Source organism: Cryptotermes secundus, unplaced genomic scaffold, assembly GCF_002891405.2.
Source record: "Cryptotermes secundus unplaced genomic scaffold, Csec_1.0 scaffold1076, whole genome shotgun sequence".
In the NCBI taxonomy this organism is placed as follows: Eukaryota; Metazoa; Arthropoda; class Insecta; order Blattodea; family Kalotermitidae; genus Cryptotermes; species Cryptotermes secundus.
The window spans coordinates 378,747-390,812 of NW_019732383.1; the positions used below are offsets into that span (position 1 = coordinate 378,747).

General features: G+C 38.1%; 1 protein-coding gene and 1 long non-coding RNA gene across 3 annotated transcripts in view; one reads left to right on the forward strand and one right to left on the reverse strand.

The window, feature by feature from the left end:
* The first annotated feature begins 377 nt into the window (after positions 1-377).
* LOC111867696 lies at positions 378-4,372 on the forward strand. Its single transcript, XR_002843381.2, has 3 exons — positions 378-662; positions 1,342-1,525; positions 2,777-4,372. It is a non-coding gene; the product is annotated as an uncharacterized LOC111867696 (long non-coding RNA).
* A 1,569-nt stretch (positions 4,373-5,941) lies between these two features.
* LOC111867693 overlaps positions 5,942-12,066 on the reverse strand; it is a 43,468-nt gene continuing 37,343 nt past the window's right edge. For both annotated transcript variants that reach the window (XM_033752777.1, XM_023857755.1), the window contains one exon: positions 5,942-6,817. In XM_033752777.1, the coding sequence (XP_033608668.1) occupies positions 6,567-6,817 (251 nt within the window). In that variant the 3' untranslated portion in view covers positions 5,942-6,566. The remainder of the gene's footprint in view (positions 6,818-12,066) is intronic.

The window sequence follows — 12,066 nt, forward strand, 5'->3', positions numbered from 1 at the left end:
ATATCTGCTACTGATTTGAACCTTCTAGGCATGTTAAAGTGATCCTTTTGCCCCAACCAACAGAAGTTGTGTGTGGTCAACCCTGAGAGTCAAACGTTTTTAAAGTTTACTATAATTTTCTGTTAGTGGAATCTGCATATGAAATGCTGTTAATACAAAACTGTGCCTTTTGACACAATCCTCTCCCAGTTCCCACTGATCTTCCACGCTTGAAGTCTACACATATTTTTCTAAATGCATCTTTATGTTAGTGCCCATGCCCTTCTTCACCTCAATACAGGCTACTTCACTGGAGGTTTTCCCATAAGAATTGTCCATGTATTCTTTGTCTCCCATTTTAATCATCCATCCAACTCTCACAACCTCCTAGATTTCACTGTCTTATCAATACTGTGGCCTACTTAAATAACAAAGTTTCTTGTCATGTATCATCTTGCACTGTCTACCAAATTCATCACTCTGAAATCTAGATATTTTCTTATTATTTAGTTCATAAACTTTTGTCACTCTTGGCACATGACACTATGCTTGTTATTTGCAGAAAAGAGCCTGGAATATATTGTTCATTACAAGTGTTGTCTCTCTCTATGCAAGTGTACTCTATGATAGTTGGACCAACACAGTGTTAACTGCAGCATACCTCTTGCTTGTCACATTTCAAGGTAAAGTGTTATTGTGAGCACTTTCATTTATTTCACTTTAATAGTGACGATGTCAATAGTTCCCAATGACAATAAGATAAGTAGTGAATAATGGACTTGAAAGGTTGTGGAAGGGAATGGTCATATTATAACTTGAGTGACTACACCAAGATTTGCCTGAAGGAACTAAGTAAAACCACAAAAAATCTGAGTCAAGGTGAGTTGGGTCTTCAGGCAAAGATATGCAATCAGGACACCTTGAATGTGCCGTTCTACTAACTCATAGAGGAAGCTCGTTATTTCCATTTATAGTTTTTGGTTTGGTATGAATAATGAATGTAGCAAGTCGATTAAATTACATACAAAGGTTCTTTCAGATTTGAACTCTTTCTCTGGGGTTGTTTTGGTAGTTTAATCAATGGCAGTAAGGTGATCCAAGTGTTTGGAACACAGTATTACTAAGTGTTGGTAGGAGATTTTATGGAAATAGATCANAATTTTATGGAAATAGATCACTTGGAAATTTACGTTATAGAAGGGAGAATACCACTGAAATGTATCTCACAGAAATAACTGGCATAGAACAGGGTCAAATTACGATTTTTTGGTGACAGTTACATATTCCTGGATTTTTTTGAATAACTGTTTTGGAGTCAAAGGATATGTGACTACAACTGCCATATTTGTGGGTGCCTTGTAGGTGTGCCAGGAGAGGACTCTTGGACTGTGTCCACTGTACGCAGCTGGAAGTTCTCAGTCTTGGGAGGTGTGGAGGAGTTTTGGGTGCCTATTCTAATTCGCATTCTTTCTGCTCTTCTTGCCACCGTTCTGACAGCTGTGGCTCTTCCAGATCGTGCTGCGTGGAAGCTCTGCTTGTGGGTGTGGTATGTATGCAGTGTAGTCCGTTCTATAGAGATAAAGAATTATAGAGAACATGAAGACCGTAGTCAGCTTAACACACCCACTTGATAGTGTAGGATTACAATGTGGGTCTTGGTTCTGGACTCTGTGATAATTTCAGTTCTCACTCCTGATAATTAATTTGAAAAATGTAGGGAGTACCAACAGGGCCAGATTAATATTTTGTGAGACCATAACTAACTGACCTCTAAGTGGCCTCCATAATCTAGGTGTAACGTTCCCACCTCATGACTCAAGGTACGCGGGTTCAAACCCGGCAGAGGTCGTGGAATTTTTAAGGGCGGAAAAATTCAGGGAACAAGTCCTCCGGGAGGGACTTTAAGCTGTGGGTACCGTGTCATAGGTTTACAGCACGTAAAAGATCCTCATGTCTCTAGGAGACCTCTGAGAAAAATTAGGCAACAATTTCCTGCCCAAGTAGTTTCCAATGCCTCTGGTAGATGGGGGAAATATCAGGTACCGACAGCCGATCTCGTTGGCTGAACGGGACTGATAGCAGGCACCAGTACCGGTAGGGCATGGTGACAGTAAAAATTAAAGGGTGACCAATAACTGGTCTAAGGGCATGGGGAAACCCACCCCCTCTAATAATAATAATAATAATAATAATAATAATAATAATAATAATAACTGAGCTCTTCTTGAGAAGCCACCAGCTGTGCAGTTACTAAAGAATTTCCTTATATTTTATGGAACCCAAAGGTTCATTACTGTGTTCACAAGAGCCCCCCACTGGTTCCTATCCTGAGCCAGACCAATCCAGTCCATAGCACCCCACCTTGTGTGGGTGAGTTATAAGATGAAATTTGGATTGGATGATTGGATTTATTGCCCACTCCACGCACAATGACTCATAATTACAATAACTCACAATAATGAGCTGAAGTCTTCTTCCATGACAGTCTAGGACTGGACCCTCTCTATTCTGATCTCAGCTCAGTCGCTCTTCTGATCTGATCATGACTATCATTACTATAGAAGAGTGTAATAAAAATTTTTGCACTTGAAAGAGAGGGAGAGAGATAATAAGAGAATGGAAGGCAGGAGAATTAAATAAACTTTAAATAAAGAGCAACTTCACACATGATTATGGTGTAATGAATCAACTGCTGCCATGAATATTTAAAGTATTACAGGAAGTTCTTTGATGTTTATAAATGTGGTATTTTGTTGCATGGTCTTTCACAGTTTTAAAAGTAATCTTTCTTGGAAAGGTACTCGAATGTCTATGTGCATCTACTACAAACGGTGGAGTGGTACTGGCTGCCAATTGGAAATCAGATGGAACATCGACGCCAGTATCCAACTATAGATCGCCAAGGGCGTGACTGGTCAGGTCCTTGTTCAATCTGCCTGGAATCTATCAAACCTTGCACTGCCACTGCTACCACCTGTGGACATATTTTTCATGGTGAATGCCTCAAGAAATCTGTTGTAACCAATGGCAATGTCTGCCCTCTTTGCAGGTGGCCTCTTGTTACAATGACATCCATTTAAACAAAATTTGTAATCAACTTTTACACACACTATGTGAAGCCTTTTAAAATCTATAGCATGGGCCTTTCAATGGTGCTATAATCTGTTTGGCAACTGTTGGTGGTGTATCTCTCATGCATATTATTTCTTAGGCAGTGAAATGCCTCCTTATTCTTTTATAAAGCTGTGATAATATATATTAACATATGTGCCCATACTCCCATGTCTTTAAAGCTATACTCCCTTCCAGTACACCTTCATAATAAATACATACTCTATTTATTGAAATCAGATGCAGTTTTGTCTTCCATACCTTAATCTTCTGAAACTTAAATTGGTGTTTAAATAACAGACATACTCATATTTTAAAGCAAAAGTGGATTTCACGAAATTTAATAATATATGACGCACCCAGGCCTGAATTCCTGGCCCTGTTTTAATGAAAGTAGGAGAAATGAAAATGTTATAGACAACAGATAATGCTATCTTAGAAGGGGATGTCACAGAAAACTTCATTAGCCCAAAAACAATAGTAAGTTTTATGAAATTGACAATCAGACATCATTTCAATACACATTTGAAGAACTTGCATTATATGACAGTACTTCTTATGAAATTAAATGTGTTATTATTAAAATATATCTGACATGACTAAAGAGAGATAAAGTATCTTAATTTTCAATATATGTCAATGGATCACTAGATCCTATTCTTCTTAAGGCTCATACATGCTGTATTTGTTCATTTTCTCTAAGTACTGTCTGACACACTGGAACAGAATATCAGATATGATAAAGCAAGGAGAATATGGCATTTAAGAAGTTTGTGTTAAATCCTGTCTCATTACTCTACCTGAAAAGCGTTCCTTGCAGTAAATGGAACAAATAAATACATATGTATTAATTTATTATGTTATCTGAAAACAGTTACCCCCAACATGTATACTGACAACTTGTAACATCTGCTTGAAACACAGCCATTAAATTACCTAAGAATCAATTCAGTTTATACAGAAATGGCTCCTTATGCCATGTCCTGGCTCACAGAAATCAGTATAACTTATACTAATATTATTTAAAATGCAAAAATGATCAACAGCAAACAATGCAATCTGAGATATGTAGAGAATATGCTAATGAAAATGCTTGTTAATCAATCTGGTATCTCTTTCACAAATTTCAATGAAAATAGAAAATTATTTACTTAACATGCCAATACTTAGAACAGGCTTATACATTCCTGCTGGCTCCCTCCCAAATTCCATAAGAGTGAAAGAATGACATCACATATTTCTTTCTTTATTTACCATCATGGCACTGCATGGTGATCACTTTAAGCACTAAATTCGCAAAATAAAAATTAAGTACAGAGATTTTGGTATACAGTATAAAAGATATGTTAAGATGCTGAGCAACCAGAGTAATATAACGAAGTATTCAAGGTTTTATTAAATTTCTACTAGTTAGATATGAAGTTCTGCTTTTCAAATTGGCAACGTATCAGTAAATGGGAAGGCGGTCAGTTAGGAATGTTTTCTTCCAGCCCAGCCACTCGTCAACACCTAAGGGGATGAGGAAGTGGTCATAAACAAAAGACGGGGGAAGTAAGAGTGTAAGCACCCTGGAATGAAGGAGGTACTCAAAGAGAGGCTGTGGTCATGGCAGATGTACACTTAGTTCCATGCATGAAGTGTTTTAGGAAGTATGCCAACTCCTTCAATTTGAAGAATGGTTGTTGTTGATGTTGTTGTTGTTGGAGAACGAGCTGTGTACTGTGTTAAATGAATTCCACGTGACCAATGAGTTAAGCCTGTTCAAATGTACTAGACGTCAGTGTGTGTGATTTATTTAGTTAAAAACAGTGAGTCACCCTTCCCATATAGCCTCTCAGTTTTGATCCTCTGATTGCATAAGCTCACCCTTCTGACATTGCTGTATTCCTGAGACCTGACATGCTTGACTGAGTTTCAAAACCCTGCTCTCAACACCATTTCCCAGAAACCTTTGAATCACATGTCAATCAAAGCCATTGGAGCCTGACCACCAAGGGAATGAGGCAACCGAGTTGGAGTGGGCATAGCTGGGCACTGGGATTTGTGTAAGCAGGTGACAGGGAGAGGACTGCCTCTGTGATCTAGTGGCCAGAATTCTTGGCTGCAGATCCAGAAGTCTCGGGTTCAATTTCCGGTGCTACCAGATTTCCTGTGAAGTAGTGGGTCTGGAATGGGGTCCACTCAGTCTCATGAGGATAATTGAGGAGCTACTTGAATGAAAAAGTAGTGGCTCTGGTCCAGAAAACTGAGATTAACAGCTGTGGGGGTCTGTTGCGCTGACCATGTGACACCCTCTATCCACAAAAGTTGGCACTGACTTCGCTGACAAGTGGCAGTCGCTGGGTCCGTGTATTTCGCTTGCGGACTAAAGGCCACGGAGTTTGTTTTTGTTTTATGTTTCTTGGTGACAGGGAGAGTTCAGAACAGCTTGCCAGACCTGGTGGCCAGTATTCCATTACACCAGTGGCTGATAAATGATAGAAACTTGAGAGATGGGTTTATATGTGTGTGCGTGTAAGAATATTGAAATATAGTGTCACATAATATGGGCCATTGCTAAGTAACGGTTAGGTAAACACTGACCAAAACTTCGGAATAGCGACAAACAAGTAGATTCCCATTGCTAGTTAACGGCTCCATAAAGAATTTCCCGCGAAGGCAGATTCTTGGTAAACAGTCCGTTGCTAGGTTATGCAACAATTCTGACAACGGGAGAAGTGTTTTCAATATGGTCTGCACCATACCCAGTGCTAGGCAACAGAACTATAAACATGTCTACAATAATAGAATGTTCTTTCTATGCGTGGTCAACTTTTTGCTGGAAAATGTAACATTAATACTTAAGAAAATATGCAGTTTTAAAAAATATACTTGAACAACACACAAGGCAGATATGTTGTCATAAATATAACAATGTATATCATAATAGAAAAAGACCAATTTTCAGATTCAGGCACACTGGTCTAAATGTTCAAAATACACAGCATGAGGCCACATCACTGACCAACACAAGATATATCTTGAATGTAGAACAAACATGACTAGAAAATTGTTCCTGCATTTCTTAAGGAATCATAAACAATTTTATACACAAACATAAACTGGGTCAAAAACAAGAAGAGCCATTAAATTAGTACATACAAAACACAATGATGCTTCAGTGTGATATTACCATGGAGTGCAATTTACTGTCCAAAGTATTATCATATTATGCAGAATATCAACATTCTTTACGTTAAAGACTTTCTAATAACCACTTTTAAACACAGCAGAATGCAATTTTGTGAAATCAGTGCTCATATTACATAACTGATGAATTCTTCAAATAGGTTTAAGACTTTGGTGAATGCCATATAATTCAGCATCTTTAAAAGAGAAATTAGCCACTTCTTACCTCCCTCCTTTGATACAATCACAACAGAAAAGACCTCATTTCTTGGATCTATAATCAAAATATAACAAAGAATAAGTTACTCTTATCGTCCAATGATAGTTGGTTCATCTGCCATTGCAATCTCTTCAGTTGGTGCCTTGTTTCCTTTGCGTTTACGTGAATAAAGCAAGAAGGCACAACCAGACACCAGTAACATTATGAATACCAGCCATGCAAGAACAATGGAGAAGCCATAGGAATAAGTGGCACCTCGCGGAAATGTAAATGGAAGGTGCTTTCGCTCATATTCAATGGAGTTGATTAGAACTTCAATCACTGCCAGAACACAGCCACCTGAAACATCAAGACAAGTCTCTATAAAGTAGTTTCAGCACAGGATGAGTCTACAGCAGACTACTGGGTCCAATGGCATTGACATCAATGGAAGGAGACTTGGTTCATAGCTCTAAAGAATTTCTTACCTCTAGTCCCTTACTCTGGTTTCCCTTTGGTATGCATAAATCTTTTGCCTTTTACCTGTAGTCCCTTCAGAACATATTACTGTACAACTTGCAGTATACACCAGGTGATTTCTATTAGGACACATAATATTGCTGAAGATGTTAGATGGAGTAAAATATTTATCTAACTCCATGGAATAGAATTTTTTTCACATGATAGCCACTCAGCGATATGTTCTGCAAATGGTACCAGGGAAGATCCTTCAAGACAGGGAGAAAGTCTTGGAATATGCTGTGGTTAATTGTAGATTAAGTAGAATAGTGAATATTTCAAATATGTGTAGTTATGAATGATAAACATTCATTAAATTCAATAAAAAAATCAAAACCCTGTGTCTTCTCATAAACATGTGAGAGTAAGTATATATCAGTTTTTTCTTCACTGCAGCAATAATATAACAATTGATATGATTGCAGCAATAATATAACAATTGCGGTGCAATTAGGTAACAACATTTTGAATTATTAAAGCACGTTTTTCAATTTGTATTACCTATATAGTGTTCTGAAAACCAATATATACATATTCCTGTACACACACGCGCGCACGCACGCACGCACACACGCACACTCACTCACTCACTCACTCACTCACTCACTCTACACACTCACTCACTCACTCACTCACTCACTCACTCACTCACTCTTTCACTCACTCACTCACTCTCTCACTCACTCTCTCACTCACTCACTCACTCACTCACTCTCTCTCTCTCTCTCTCTCTTGGCTGCCTGTCAGTGACCACAAGGATTTTTTTCCACCATATTCATGAACATTTTCCAAGAAAAGACGAAATGCTTATAATAATGTGACATATTTGCGCTATGCAGGACACTCCCCTTTCAGCGGTGTCATAACAGCATCAGAGCAACTGCTGCTGCTACGGTAACAGGCCAGTCAACACTGTCCCCCTCCCCCGTGGTGACGTAACAGGGTACACCGCGGTTACTACACAGCTATAAACAACTCTCGGCAGTGTTCCCCAGCAACACCTGTAAACACGGTGTCAAGCCACAGGGGAGCCCACGCAACAACTGTTGCTAGGCAATCGGTAAACATGACGTTATGCAACAGTGGTCCCTATCACTTAACTGTTTTCTTTGTTGTCCGTGCCGAACCTAAATAAGGAGCAGCGAACACTATTCAGTAGTGAGTGAGTAGTGAGTTACTAGAGAGAGCGAGTAACCAGTCAGTTGCAGTAGTATTCGCCGGAGTGGGTTGAAGTCCATTGTTATCGAGTGAATGGCAGCAGTAAGTGTCATACTGCCAATGGCAGTAATTGTGAAATTGTGAATTGTGTAGCTGTGAGAGCGAATGTGCAATAATTCACTAGATCCAGAACAGCGTAAAGTTGTTTGTCGCATGACATATACCCAACACATGACAATAACAATCTCTCTTCGTATCAGCTAGCAGTACAGGGCAAAATGATTAACTGAACAGCATTTCTTCCATTTGACCTTGAGTTCCCCAAAATACAATGGACTTATCTACATAGATTTGAGTTAGATGCCAGGTTTGGCATCCTACTTGTTGTGTCAAGTGACAGTCAGAATGTCCTACGCGTTTGCTAGAGATTAATTGAATTGAAGGCAGGTAGTTGGCATCTCATTGTAGTTCGGTGCATAGCTTTTCTTTGAAGAGACAGCCAGATTCCATGAAAAGTCAGCCCACTGGTCATCCACAGTATGTCATCATCCAAGAGTGAAAATTGTTATTTACAAAATATTGTGAAAGCATTTCTATCATTTCCATATTTTTATTCACTACTGCTTTGCTCAAGAGTTTAATTTTAACATATTTTTTAATTTAGACATTCTTTTATGATAATGTTCTGGAATTTAGTTTTTTAAAAAGCTCATATGCTTTCATTTTCCTAGATTTGTTTCTTGACACTATGCCAAGGCAGGTGATTAAATTAAACACCTAAATTTTAATCAAGGATATTATATTTAAGCATCCTGTTACACTCTACACAATGTATGGCACAAACTCCGTCCTAAGTGCAACAATTTGTTGTAGTTGGGTATTAAAGATAAGCAGCGGCACACACACAGGGAGCCTACACAGAATAATACCTGAATGGTGCTGAAAGCAAGAAGTAGCCGCTGCAGCACTGTAGACCTAGAGCAGGTATCCCTGTGAATTTTGAATTTTAACTTTAAAATTTAAAAAAAAAATTTAAATTTAAATTGAAGATTTTAAAAATACCAAAATTAAAAAATCAAATTGACATATGTAAATTAACAAAGATCTTATACATATCTGACACATATCAGCAAGGGGATTCTGATATATCAGGACCTATTAACAACTGAGAAATGAACAATTAAGAAAGCTGGTGTTTTTAAATTTTAAACTGCGTGCAGTGTAACAGCTACGTGAGAGTATACACCTGATGATGGCCATTTACGGCCGAAACATGTCGTGTAGAAGAAAAGAAGACAAAAGAACTACAATAAATAGTTGCACTTAGGATGGAGTTTGTGTCATACATTTAATCTAGAATATTTTAAAATAACTAACTGTATAAAATGTCATCAAAAATGAAGACAGTGTTTTCCTTTATCATTGAGGGTATAATATCTGGTGAAGCATGTAAAGCACTCAACATGCTGGGCAGAGGAACCAAACTTTTCATACTTTATTTTGCCTATTACATGTGCCACATTTTCTGTGTTCACTTTCCAGTGAGAAATGTGTACCAATTTGTTTCCTTTCAAATTCATAAGATATTATTGTAACAGGTAACATAAAATGTGACTTGAGAGCAACATAATTGATAGAAACTACTTCTTCACAGTCTAGGTTATATATTCTTGTTGGAATACTGCATTTTGTCTTTCCAAGTATACAAATATGAACCTTTCTTCATTACTTATAGATATCAACAAATTCAGTTCATTTCTTGTATAATTTCCTAAATTTTATCTTTCCTTCAGCATTTTTCTGAACTATTTCACTTTACTGTTTTCTTTTTGTAACAGGACTAGGGACTCTAATCTTAACACTTGCAGGATGAGGAAGTGGGGCAAGTGATGAAGGGATTGTCAAGGGGGTAAGCGATGGAAACCAGTCAGCCTACTGTGTAGAGCATTAGTTCTGAATATATTGCCCACTAGCGTACTTGTGTAGGGACTCAAGTAAACTCAACTAAAGCACTTCTGTTTTGGCTCAGGTAGTAGTTGCTGATCGATGCTGCTATAGACAGTGTCATGTAACTTCGAACAAGGCCCACATTCCTAGTCAAATCCTGCGCATGGCTTGTGGTGGGAGGAGTTTCTTAACACTCGTTCTTCCACTGGCCGCCTGTCACTTACACATCCTCCACCCCATTGTCTGAAATTTTTCTTCTGCGCATTCAAGGTTACTCTTGGCCTTGTTCGAAGTTATGTGACACTTGCTATACCATTCCTTTAATGATTCTGACTTCCTGCATTCCTCACAACTCTCAAGATTAGAGCTGTGTATTGCATACATGCTCATAAAGAACATTTGTGTGAGAAACAATGAAGTATTTACAGTACTTTCTACACAGTTGATATTTTAGTCTGTATAAAATTAATGTGTAGCAAACTGTGCGTTGCAGTGCCAGTATTGTGTCTGCTGTCACATCACATGGGTTGCTGTCATCACAGACAGGGGAAAATTATAATTTTATAATGGCTCTGTTTGTGTTCCTGGAATTAGATGTTGCAAGAATATAAAATTAATTAGTTAAAGTCGAATATATCATTAGAATTAAAAGAGAACCTTCAATTGCACATTCAGATATGCCAGTATGATAAGAATCTTCCCCCATTTGCACTTAGCTACATTTTGTTATATTCTGATCAGTAATAACACTGTGAAATATCCAGCATAGGTACTGCATGGATTGCACATAAGAGGGCGTGAAAATTAGTGAAATTTACAGAACAATGACAGTTCAATATAATGATAATTGTATGATGTACACATAATTTCATGAACAGATAGAAAGATTCAAAGGAAAGTGGATAAGTTGATGATACACGCTTTGAGCAGTCACTAATTTAGCAACTGTTTGGGTTAAGCAGCAGACCGATGAACATACTTACTTACTTACTTACTTACTTATGGAGCTGAGCCCTTCTTGAGGAGAAGCCAAATGTTCATTACCATGCTCACAAGAGTCCTCCATTGGTCACTATCCTGAGCCAGATCAATCCAATCCATACCATCCCATCCTGTCTCTCTAAGATCTATTTTAATATTGTCCACCCACCTACGCCTTGGTCTTCCCAGGGGACTCTTTTCTTCTGGCTTTCCCACCAATATCTTATATTCATTCCTCGTCTCCCCCATTCGTGCTACATGCCCTGCCCACCTCACCCTCCTTAACTTGATCATTCTAATTATGCTTGGAGAAGGAGAACATACAAGTGAAAAATCAGCTTTGGTGAAAATGCATATAAAATGAATAACAGTCATGGAAAGTAACAGTGTGGGAACGACTTTTGTTAATTTCAAACTGGTTCAGTAACAAAATGACATTCTCCCATACCAACTTACAATATTTTCATTAATCCTTCATGGCCTAACACTTGAGTTTGTTTTGTGGTCACAATACAATATCAAATAACAATATGCCCCTTACAATGGGGCAAGGGCCAGGTTTAAGGGAGCCACTGGTGTGGTTGCCCTAGGCACTCCACAGGACAGGAACAGAAACAGGATACATATATTTTATAGGGACCTTTGCTTCTCTAAAATCTTGAAAGACAGTCTGTGCTTTAAGTTAACATAACAAATGAGAATAACAAAATTGTCATAAATTAATTTGTTACTGAGAGGGGCCTCCACAATTTGATTGACCCAGGACCCCACAAATAATAATCTGGCCCTGTCAGGGGCAAATGAAATATATCTTCTATTTACCAATCAATGTGTCCCTTCATTTAAATCCAGGTACCAACAATCCATTCACAATTACTTACGAATATTTGTGTTTGTTTAATAATTAAATGAATGAAATATATATGCTTACATCATGATTACACACGGTAATTGGAATAATGCACCAATGTCAGGCTCACTCATACTCGTTTTTACGGGAAATA